Here is a 12,086-nt window from a genome sequence, read left to right as displayed (position 1 = left end):
GAATTGTGGGATTTAATTTTCGGTCCCAATAGGCTTAATTTAAACCTTCCAATGCAATAAATGATATTAACAAAATATTAAACACTTTTTTGTTTATCATTTTAGTGGAATACTTGTACTTTTTGTTTTTTAATGCCAAAAAATTTGAGTCTCAGTTAGGTTTTTTTGATGGACCTGTAATTAACACCTTTGATTATATTCACTTTACATATGTAGTAGCTTCAAAGATTGTTCGTGCACTTGTCGCTTGTTATCTTTTGGATAGTGTTACTCATTTCTTGGTAGATAGTTAGTTACGTTTATTAATATAATTAGCTCTTATAATAAGAATTGAGAATATATTTTCCTGAGTTATTTTATAACGATCTACTGACATTTAATCTTTGACATACTCTGGCTGACCTATTTCTAGCCCTTATCTGTCTTGTATTTATTATTAGGTAAACCATTGAGCTTTTTGAAGTAACTCTTTTTTAATTATTATATTTTCTTTTGATGTTTTATTATATTTGGATAATATTGCATTATTATATAAAATAATAAAAATTTTATAATTTTCTTCTTTTAATTTGTTCCATAATGTTTTTAATTCATTTAGTGTTTGTTTAAGTTGAATTATTTCAAATATTAATATTGTTATATTATCATTTTTGCATTGCTAATACTTGTTTATTTGTTAATGATTTTTGATGTGGAGCTTTTGCTTTGGAAAATAGGCTTGCGATCCACATCTCACTTTGATTTCTCTCTTCTCTTGGTTTGAAGAGGGCCTTATGAGTGAAGACAAAAATAATATATTATTTTTGGTGGAGATAAGCAAAAACTTGGTTGTTTTGCTTTCAGGTAGAGAGAGAACTCGGACCTCTCAGTTTCTCTTTTCACTTTATGTTTTTATCATGCGTTTTTGTTTTTAAAATGTAATTATTTATTAAACATTGAATGCTTTTGTTTTTTCTTTATTTGTGATATGCAGATACCTATAAACAGTATTCGTAAAAGAAACAGCAAGAGTTATTTTATTTATTTATTTTATTGTTGTAAGAATATGACAATAAGTGAAATAATATTTATTTGGTTTATTGTTTATCACACTGTTATAAAAATAAATTATTTATCCTCACATTGAATCCATTGACAATTACATTTTTATACTAAAATAAGTTTTTTTGAATTAAATTAAAAGTTTCGCAAAAAAAAAAACGTTTGTCGATTATGTTGCCGCAATTCTATTAATTTGAACACTGTGTAGTATATGTGTATACATTGTAGGTATAGGTATGACTATGTATTTTATATTGAAAGTCTTTCAATAATATACCAAAAACCAATAATATTAACTGAAAGGCTTATACAGATATTCTCGTTTATTATACAGAAATTCAAGTTGATAATAAAACTTAATTAAATATTGTCTTTATCGGACTAGAGATCACATGGTAAAATTAAAAGTTCAATAAGGTCGAAATACAATAATTGTTAATGAAATCTAATTTTAGTAAATAACTGAATATATGAGAGTTGCTTAGTCTATTAAAATAATTGTAAAAGTGAAAGGCTCATTTTAAACCTACAATTAAATAGGCAAAATGTTCCTTAGTATTTTTACCCAAAAATAATAATTTAATAAACCAAAATCGTAAAATGTAAAATGTGCAAATGTTTTTCAAATTAAATTTTTAAAATATACTTTCTGATGGACAGAGTTGTCATTATAAGGAAACTACATATGAAAGCTCATTGTGTAGTCGTTGTTACTTGGCTAAATTTTTTTTTGAAAAAACTTGCAATATTTCAGATTTTTCTTTTGTGCGCGAGGTTGTTAGGCGCAAACTCTTATAATTACTAAGCCATGCATGTGTATTTGTGTTTCTTGCGTCTGTGTTTGATTTTGAATGTACGTACACAAAGTGGGTGGGTGCTTAATATTGTTCTGACAGTAGTGTTGGTGCCACACATTGGTAGTTGCATTAAGTGAGGGTTGTTATAAATGCTAAAAAAACTTAAATTTCCTTTAAAACTGATGCCTTAATGTGCTTGTTTCACCCTTGCATCTTACCAATAGATTAAGCAATCATCACTACATAAACATATATATGCGAAGGTTTGTGTATGTATATGTAAGTAAGTTACTTAGGGGTTGCTTAGAACTACGTCAGCATTCAATTGCCCACCCATTGCACTACTATACCATGAACTTTCTTTAAAGGTAGATCCCGAATTTCTTTTCTGTATCAATACATTACTGAAAAACCCTTTATTTATAAAAGATTATTTAAAAAATATATAAAATCTAGAAATTTATAAAAACTTAAATAGAAACTTTAAAAGACAATGAAAGTAAACGTTTTTGTTGATAAAATCAAATTGAAAGTTTGATTTCGATGTATTTTATTTAATTTGCTAGTCTTTGACCAAATATGAATGCATTTGTAGTAGGTGGTAATTAAGTTAATAATTTAGGCACTGTTTTCCAAACATTATAAGTTTACTTGACTCAGCTGCATTTGTATAAAATATGAGAAATAAAACACTAGTCCTACTGCTCCTCTTTATTTTACATCATCAATGTTAAATTTTTGAATAAGTTAACATTTACCCTTGATTCAATTTCTTAAGCAATTTAGCATTCCATATCTTATGATGTGGGACATATATTATTCGATTGTGTTCTAGATTCGGTGAACTCGTGTATGTCGAGTATTTATTATACAATCTCTTCGTATATTAATATGAATTTTTTGTTTAAGAGAGATGGAAATATTTTTGTAAAACTTTCAGGAAAGTTTGAAAAGCATTGGAAAGATTCGATCTTTTTGTTTGCACCATATAACACCGTATGTCATTGTTATGGTTTCAGGATTTCATCTTAAAGTATATTGGAATTTTAGAATTATACGATTTATAAATTTTTATAAGTACTTTAAGTACTTTAAGGCTATATGCACTTGTTAACTGCAAGCCACTGTATTTATTTTTATTTATGTATTATATTTATATAAATTATTTTACAAGAAATTGCCTTTTTTTTGTTTTTTTTTGTGGTTTTTTTAAATGTTTAATTTAGTTAAAAATTTTTCTATTTGCTCATATAAGTTAACTACGGCTATATAAATAATTTTTTGTTTTGAAAAGTGTATTTTTAGAAATAAAGTTTTTTCTAAATTGATTAATTTGACATAATTTGAGTTTTCAATAAATACCGTTGTAGTCTAATTGTAAAGATTACAAATTTTGATTTTCATTTTAATAATATTTTTTAGAATTGAAATTAAACAGCTGATCTTGTTTTAAAAAATTGATGTTATAGTTTTTACGGAGTTATTGGGAAAATCCTCTTTATAGTTCACGTAATGTTATAGACACTTTTTAGGTTCATTAAAAGTTTAATGATGGGTAAAAGAACTGAGGTTAAGATGTTTTAAAAAGTAATGGAAAATGAAAATTATTGATTCACCTATCAAATATATGGTACATGTGATTCAAATACAGTACTCACTCGAAAACAAGAATTAATTAATTCCAACATCTTTTTCACATTTTAGATATATATTCACTTTTTTAAGTACAGAAATAAGTGTATATGTATCCAGCTTTCATCTAAACTAAACATAGCCTCCAATACTACAATGATTTATTAAAATTATTCAAGGAAATTTGTTACTCTGGTGGATTATCTTTCCGTTTTGTTTTAATTTTAATTAAATGTATACTGGTAAAATTCCTTTCTTTTTATACCTGCAGTAAAATCTTAGTTGAAGTTTTATACTTTTTTGTGATTACTTGCATTCTAAGCGTTTCTTTAAATCTTAAAGTATATATGAAATCCATTAAACATTTGAACAAAAAGAAAACTTATATTCACATTTATTTACTTTGCAGTCGTCTATGTTATAATATACTTTAATTGTTGATTGCTTCTTATTAGTATTTGATTTTGAGCAGCTTTTCTATTTCTTTTAATTTATTTCATTTATTTCATGTTAAATAAATTAGTCCTGTTTCTACTCTATCATCCCCTACTATTATTTTGTGGTTGGATATTGTATCTATTGTATATTGTATTGTATTCTATAGATGCAATATTTATCTTGATCATTATCTTTACTGATTTTTTATCTCCTTTTTCGAAACTATAAACCATTTGTGTAATTTTGTATGTATTATAAAACTCTTTTACACTTTTCTACTTTTTTCAATCACATTTTTTAAATAAATATTTCTTTTAGTTACCAATTCTTTAAAGCTTTTAAAAGCTTTTTATAATTTTTGATATTTATAATAATTACTTTTTATTCTTACTTATTATGCCTAAATTTACAGGGCAATTCTGGCAGCTATCTTTCAGCTTACCACAGTCAAAAATATTTTGAAAGATGTTTTGTATTCTAGCAGCCGTCTGAAAAGCTCTTTTCTGTCTTTCGAAAGTCGAAATGAAAGATGTGCTACTAAGCTCAGCTTTCGTATATCAGCTTAAATTTTGTTTGTTTTTCATATATAAAATTTTTTTATATAAAATATAATACATAAAATTTAAAATTTATATATATTTAAGTTTTAATATTTATTGAACATTTATTTATTTATATATATGACAATTTATATTGCAACCCTTGAAATATATGTGTAATTAAATAATTTATATATTGTTGATATTTCAAGTTATTAAAACGTGTTTGAATCTTTGCTTTTATCTCTAGATCTTTAGCCATTCAAGCGAAATTTAATATATCGGTTAAATTTCGCTTACCATATATTCCTATAAAATTAATAAAAATGTGTTATTACATTTTGAAATAAAAATATCACATTTGCTACAAAAAGTATTTTTAAAAATTTATGTATTATTCCATTAAATAAATAATATTTATTTTATTTCAGGCAAACAAAATTGGGTTACCTCCTTTTTTTTGTCACAACGGAGATCCTCTAACAACGCCTCCTCCTGCGCATTGTGGCATACCTCCTTATCAACTGGATCCAAAAGCTATGGGTATGATTTACAAATATAAGATTATAGATTTATGAAAAAAAAATATATATATAGATATGTTTCTTAAGAAATGAAAAAGTTGTATATAAAGGAAAGTTCTGTTCTTAATATGAACTAATATGCTAGGTATCAAAAAAAAGTTGGCCTGAACACAAAACCAAAAGATGTTCTCATCGAATTTTTTGTTTGTTTTTTCTTGTTAGGTAAAACCTTGTTTGTATTTAAGCCGTATAAGAACTTATTGATTAGTTGAAGAACTCTCATTTTAAGGATTTATCAGAATATCTTTCAAAAGACTTTTAAACCTTAATTTTTTTATACACAAAGTTTGTTCTACGAGAAACGGGTTTTAAATTAATTCTAAAAACCTTAGGTTTTGATGAAAACCTCATTTATTTAAAAATCCGAGGGACGCGACCTCATGACGAATTTTTAGAAAATTTTAATACACTAAGCGTTTTTTTTCATTACTCTATGTGTCAATAGAGTGAGCTAATCCATTTTCTAGTTATCGACCTTTCAAGTTGCAATTGGTGTAGAAAGATCATATACCTATTTATCAAATATGGGTAACAATAATGGAAAATGTCACCTAAGTACATATTCTAAATGTACTTCATATGCATGCCATCCAAGAATTTTTTTGAAATTTCTTAAATAGATTAAAAATTTTATTAATTTGATTTATTTTTTTATTTCATCCAAATATTTCGAGTAGTTTTATCAGAATTTGTTCGCAAAATGCTTCAAAAATTCTCTAAAAAATAATTTTCCTGAATTTTAAATTGGATTATCACAGAGTGGATCAGTTAGATGTATATTTTGCCCATCTTTAACCAAAATACTTAATAAAAATATGGATATTATTTTATTACTTGTCAGAAAGCTTTTCCTCAGTAACCATAACCCGTGTATACGAAAAGCAAAGAATATTTTACTTTACTAGAAAGTAAACATAAATTATTCAAGATTCAATTGAACATGATTTCATTATGGCGTAAGATTTCTTTTGTATGCGTTTCATATGGTTTGGTCCATATCGATTTTAGTTTTCGAGATATTTTGTCTATTTTTACAAATGCATTGTTTCACTTTACGAGTTTGAGGACTGACACTAGATCATGGGTAAACAAAATAAGTGAATAACTATAGTTGACTAGTTGGTTAGTCCTGTTAATTTTATTTAAAACAGATATGCATAATGTAAACACAATTTAATGACAAAAATTATATTCTATAACTTTCTATAATCTAAGTTCTATTAAATAATTTTGAAAACAAACGGAATGTTACCGATATTTTTTATCTTATAGAATTGCTGAATTAAGTTTGCTACTTTATATTCAATATTCGAGCAGCAAAATGACACAATAAGGGTAAGATAAGAAGCAAGAATAGAGAGTAAAAAAGTAAACTTGAACATTTGTATTCTGTTTTGCATATTTTTATTTTTTAACTTATTTGGGAGCGCTTGTACCATGTCTTTAAAAATTGAACTAATCAGACAGAAAAAAAATTCAAATCAAATTAAAAAAAAATAAAAATATCTCTCAGATAAATTTATAGAGAAATTTTTATAATATATTTTCCTCTTAAAGTGCATTACTATAATTTGTTGTGATGTTAATATCTATGTATATTTAATAAATATACATATAATATATAAATATTATTTATAAAAAATGTAAGAGTAAACAATTGCAAAATCTTATAAAGCAGTTATTAAAATCTGAAGATATGATCTCATGAACATGACAACTTCTTTTGGTGATGAGCATCAAATTTTGATGATATTTGAAGAATATAAAAATTAATATTTGTCTCTAATTTTAAGTATATCTTTTGACAATGTGGTTGTTAAAGTCTTCACATATGATGCTGTTAACTTACATTCTGTTGACACATCTATTTCGAGCATGTAATAGATTTGTATTCTGACGTAGACTACATCCTGGCATATAACAGGCTTCTTGATTTCCATTAATATATTAAGTGGCTGCATTATTAAAGCATATAATATCGCGTCACTTTATCATCACCTTGTAAGCCTTATAAACACAACTTATAAAATTTTAAATATTCGTCGTGTTTGAGCTAGTATAAAAAGTTTTATGAACTTTAAATTTTTTTAGCATAAGTTTAGATACAGTTGTGAAAGCTGATAGATATGATATTCTTAGAATATATAATCTTAAAGACTTTATATCTATTCCACCACGTCCTTCACGACTTTCCATGTAAGGGAAAGGCTGTTCTAAGTAAGCTTCTAAACAAAAACTGTTAGCTAAGGAGATCAATTTTGAAGTTTTATGGAGCTATAGTGCGTCAAATAAAAGTCTATACAACAATAAAAGTCTATATTTCAAATAAAGAAATTTTTATTCCATTAAATCTTGTCAACTAAATAGGTGGTTCGGCAATTATATTGGTTTAAGCTTCTATTAGAAAATTTCCGATCATTGTTGCGGAAAACAATATCTAGATCCTTTGAAAATATCTAGATCCTTCGAATATAAAAATTACACCAACTTTTATTTATCATGTTTAATGTTAAATAAATAGTGTTTCGTTTTTAAGTTTCTTGAATTTCGGAGGTGACTATAATTCACAAAAAGATTTAATAATGCTGAAATACAGAATGTTAAAATGTTCTCTTTGTAATTAATTCATTTTAAAACAGAAGACCGTCAAAAATTAGTTTCGCAAATATAGTACAAATAATGAAACACATTGTTAGATCCGTTCATTCTATATTATTTTTTTAGATATAATACAAGATTTTTTTTAGATATAATAAAATATATATTCGATTAAGAAAGGTTAATTAAAGTTAAATAAATAAATAATAAAATGACGTAAAAATAAAAATTGAAAACATAAATTAGAGAAACCACGATAAATTTAAAAAAACAGATTTAACTAAAACTAAACACAATAAAGTTGAAAACAAGCTCAAAAAAAAACAAAGAAAAAACAGCACAATGTATATGTAAGTATATAATCTAGGAGGTTTTAGGCAAATTGAAAAAGATATTGTTTCATATTTCTTAATTATTTTCCATTATTGTCGAAAGAGGTTGTTGTCATGTTCCAAGGAAAACATTTGTTACTAAAATTTGCAAGTGTCATAACACTCATTTTCAGAGAAGTCCGGCGTTCTGGAACTGGTAAGGATATAGTTGTATCGCTTACTAAAGAATTGATAACAGCATATATGTCTGAGAAGATTACAATATTAACATTAGGGATTTTGGTGCAAAGCATTCATTTCGCTGCTTAGTGAATCACTTAGTGAAACTACTACCTGAAAAACACTTTAATGTTCGATAGTCGAAGTGAGATCCTAAGACCATTATAGTAAACATTGCGCTGTGGAGTACCACAATAAACTATTCTTCGAGATTGAATACTTCTAATACCGAAGGTGATAATCTTGGTTTCGAGTACTGCCTCAACAAATTTTATCAAACTTATATCTAAGCTTAGATATCAGTAAAGCCAAGAAAAGTGGCACGTTATAACATATCCACTGAAGGCGATGCATTTGTTTGTTAATTTGTGAAATAAGTATATGGAGTGTTGTTTAGACAGGCTTTCCTGTCTAAACTGCAAAAAGTGTTGAATTAAAAGTGAAGGATTTACGAGTCTGAATGCTGTCCGACGGCCTTATGGAAGGAGTCGATAATTTTGAGTAGTCTCAGTAGAGGTTCTATATTGTCACAGAAGTCGCTACAAGATTATTTTTTTAGCCCACCTTAGTATATTTGAATTTGTTTTGCTTTTCTTGATATGACGCCCAGTATCTTGTACTTTTAGCTCAATTAAATACTTTTTTGCAAGTTTTATAGTCTGCAATTGTTAAGTTCCACCATGAATATACTCGAATATATTCCGAAGTTCGAAAGGTTCGCAGGCCGCGTTCATAACAGACTTGTGTTATGGACCAGTTAGACAATTTCCCTTATGCTTTAGCAATTACCAAGTTACATGCAAGAATAAAACCAAACAGAGACTCACCTTGCTCATTGGTATCGTTTCTTTCCCACATTTCTTGATGTGCATTGGCATCAGCACCGATGATGGAATGAATCTTTTTGTTGTTTGCCTCTGTTATCAGAAGTGTGATAGAATCTTGTGGTAGTGAGTCATCATAATCGTTCGCCATATATGTCAAAACCAACTAAAGAGCATTGGAGTTGTACTAGATAACCATGGGCCATGGTTGTCGTTGCCACTGAACCCAAGAAGAATTTTTTAGTTAGTAAATCTGAAATACAAAAACTAGACAAAACTATTTCTGATATATGCCTGAAAATATTTATTTATTTCCGAAAATTATTCAAAATAAACTAGTTTATGCGATTTCAAACAAATTGTTTTATGCAATCCAAACTATTGTTGGTTTTAATCCACTCATTAAATTAATTTTTGTTTTGAATATATTTTTACTAAAGAAAAAATCTATAAGGAAACGAACATCTTATTTCATTTATTTATGCATCGTATGATTAGTATGAATATAGAAATTCTGTGTATATTTTTTTTAATGTTTAAAAATAAATTTTTTGAATTCATGTCGTTTTTCCTTTGAATATTTCAAAGAACAAAACATTGTTCTGTCACGTGTCATTTGAACATATCCAAGGGCAAAATGTTACAAATTTACAACCTTTGCTCATTACGTTTTTCATATACCATAAACCAACCACTAAAATAATAAATTGTTTTTAAATTTTTGTCTCCCTTGTTGAAAGATATGTATTTTATGCACAATTAATGCATAATTTGTATGCATGAAAATAAGTTCACTTTGCTTATTAGAGGCTCAGATCAGATTATTTTCATTCAAGCTGTTTTAGTATTTTAATAACTAATGCTTAGAGTGAAACTCTAATATAAAAACTTTACCCGTTCTATATTTTTTCCCAAGTAAACGCATAAACTTTATGTATAACTTTTCTTAATACTAATAATTTAGTCTCAATAAAATCAAAGCTAACTTTTTTTTTTACTACATTTTACACATTTTGAACTAAAGCTGATTGTAATGAGTTGAATATACACCCCCTGTATTGATTATTCCCCTAAATATACATGCCACAATAAGACTGATTTTATATTAATATCAATAATATTTAAATTTTCTTATATTTTCATTACATCAGAAAGATCTATATGAATATGACGAACCTTAACACACCATTACTTACTGAGATCACTTACCATTATTTATTACCCACAGGTATTTGTTCATTTAACCACAGTACGGTTTAAACGATTTTTTTTATTACAATATGATTTTGAAAATTATTAGAAAAATATTTTTTTCGAGAGGGAAGAGAGATTTATGGAAAGACGTCTAGGACAATAATGTTTATCTATTTATTCCTAGACAATCTTTTATACTAAAATTCTTCCAATGACTCATTACCTTTTCCTTTGAGGCAGATGTAATTATAAATAAATATAAAAAAAAAATTTATTCATAGACAGGAAATTAGTTTGTCTTAAACCAATTCGTCTCTTTAAGACCTCTATTTATAAGGTTTTACCCGTTATTTCCAGAGACCTGGATGTGTAGAAGGAAAAAGGGTTATAGAATCGAGCATAAAAGTCTCAAATAAAAACTGTTTAAAAATTGAAAAAAAAGGTTGGCTTTAAAAGCATTAAGGCATAGAAGAAGAACATTGTATTAAAAATTTTAAAACAAAAAACATGAAAAAAAACAAATTTTATAAAAAAAAAATAAAACAAATGCTTAAATACACAGTTTTGCATATTTAAATACTGATGGTAAAAGCTGTCTTTAAGACGATATACTGTAATGCTTTTCCGAGACTTTCAAATGAATATTTCCGGCTATTGATGACCCGTTTATTTAAGAAGATCTATTTATATATGTCGATTATGCGAAATTTGATTCGTAATATAAATTGAATTGATCAAATTACTAGATCAATTGGAACTAGTAAGTAAAAAACTTAGACCATTAAGACAATAAAGCGATTTTTAAAAAGTGGTAATATTGAAAGAATTGAATTTCGTAAATAGCAAAAGTGCAGTTAGAAAATAATGAAAATACGTTTACCAAATTATTTTCTCCTCTTGATAGCAGACCACATGTTTCTCTGTAACATAGTATTGCTATATCAAATGTTGTAATCGTACATGAATAACACATAAAAGGAATAGTTTGAAAGATCGCTTATTAGGCCGCTCTCATGTTCACCGATCTCTAAATTGAATATATACCAACACGGATGTTAACATATTTCTGTGAACTGTTAATGTTCTTTGGCTAAAGAAAATGCATAATACAATAAGTTACCTGCACTTTTGAATTTGAGGTCGAAGTGTTTTTGTACGCCTCGCCTCGTAAATTAAAATATGGCTTCATTGAAATGTTATACTTCACAGATTTTCTTTACTAATTATTATACTATGCCTGAACATAATAAATTTATACAAAAGCAGTTAAAGAAAAGAAGTTAAAGCTTTTGCTTTAAAAGTGTTATTTTGCTATTCTTTCAGTCTTTGTAAAAAAAATCTTAATCGGGTTCCACTTTCTTGGCATTTTATACAATAATAATGAAATATTTAATAATTTTGAATTTTGAAACCGTCAAAGAAGAGGCCTAGTAGAATTATATATTTTCTAAAATTCATTTGTCAATTTTATTTCAAAATTAATTATCATAAAGTGGAAGTGTGTGATATTCCACTTGTTATTTAATTTTAAACAGCGTTTATTTGACATGAATTCAATTCCAGAGCAGGAATTGGAAATATTTGTTCAGAATTAAGATGAAAAAAGGAAACGAGTCTGCGAAATGAGATTTACAAAAAAAAAAAATGAAAAAGAACGATACTACAGCTTCTGAAATTTCAAATTTTTAGGTAAAATTGAATTTCTTGCTGTTTTTACATAGATAAGAGGGTCTTTCATAAGACCTGCCAAATAGAAGTACACGTAATTTCTTCAGATAATTATGACTAGTATTTATAGTTTCATTTTAATCCGTAAAATAATGCATTTAAATAAAGCTTATTGACAACATTGACATTGAGTAATTTATTTAATTAAAAATTTATTTAA

At 26.6% G+C, this 12,086-nt stretch overlaps 1 protein-coding gene across 1 annotated transcript in view; it reads right to left on the bottom strand.

The window, feature by feature from the left end:
- Window positions 1-9,155, bottom strand: part of LOC119675649 (fibroleukin-like) — a 10,087-nt gene extending 932 nt beyond the window's left edge. Inside the window, exon 1 of the mRNA XM_038086855.1 lies at window positions 9,008-9,155. Coding sequence (XP_037942783.1) covers window positions 9,008-9,155 — 148 coding nt within the window. The remainder of the gene's footprint in view (window positions 1-9,007) is intronic.
- Between the last annotated feature and the right edge of the window lie 2,931 nt (window positions 9,156-12,086).

Source organism: Teleopsis dalmanni, chromosome 2 (assembly GCF_002237135.1).
Source record: "Teleopsis dalmanni isolate 2A chromosome 2, ASM223713v2, whole genome shotgun sequence".
Taxonomy (NCBI): Eukaryota; Metazoa; Arthropoda; class Insecta; order Diptera; family Diopsidae; genus Teleopsis; species Teleopsis dalmanni.
Note: the sequence above shows the minus strand (reverse complement) of the source record. Positions and strands in the feature narration are given on the sequence as shown.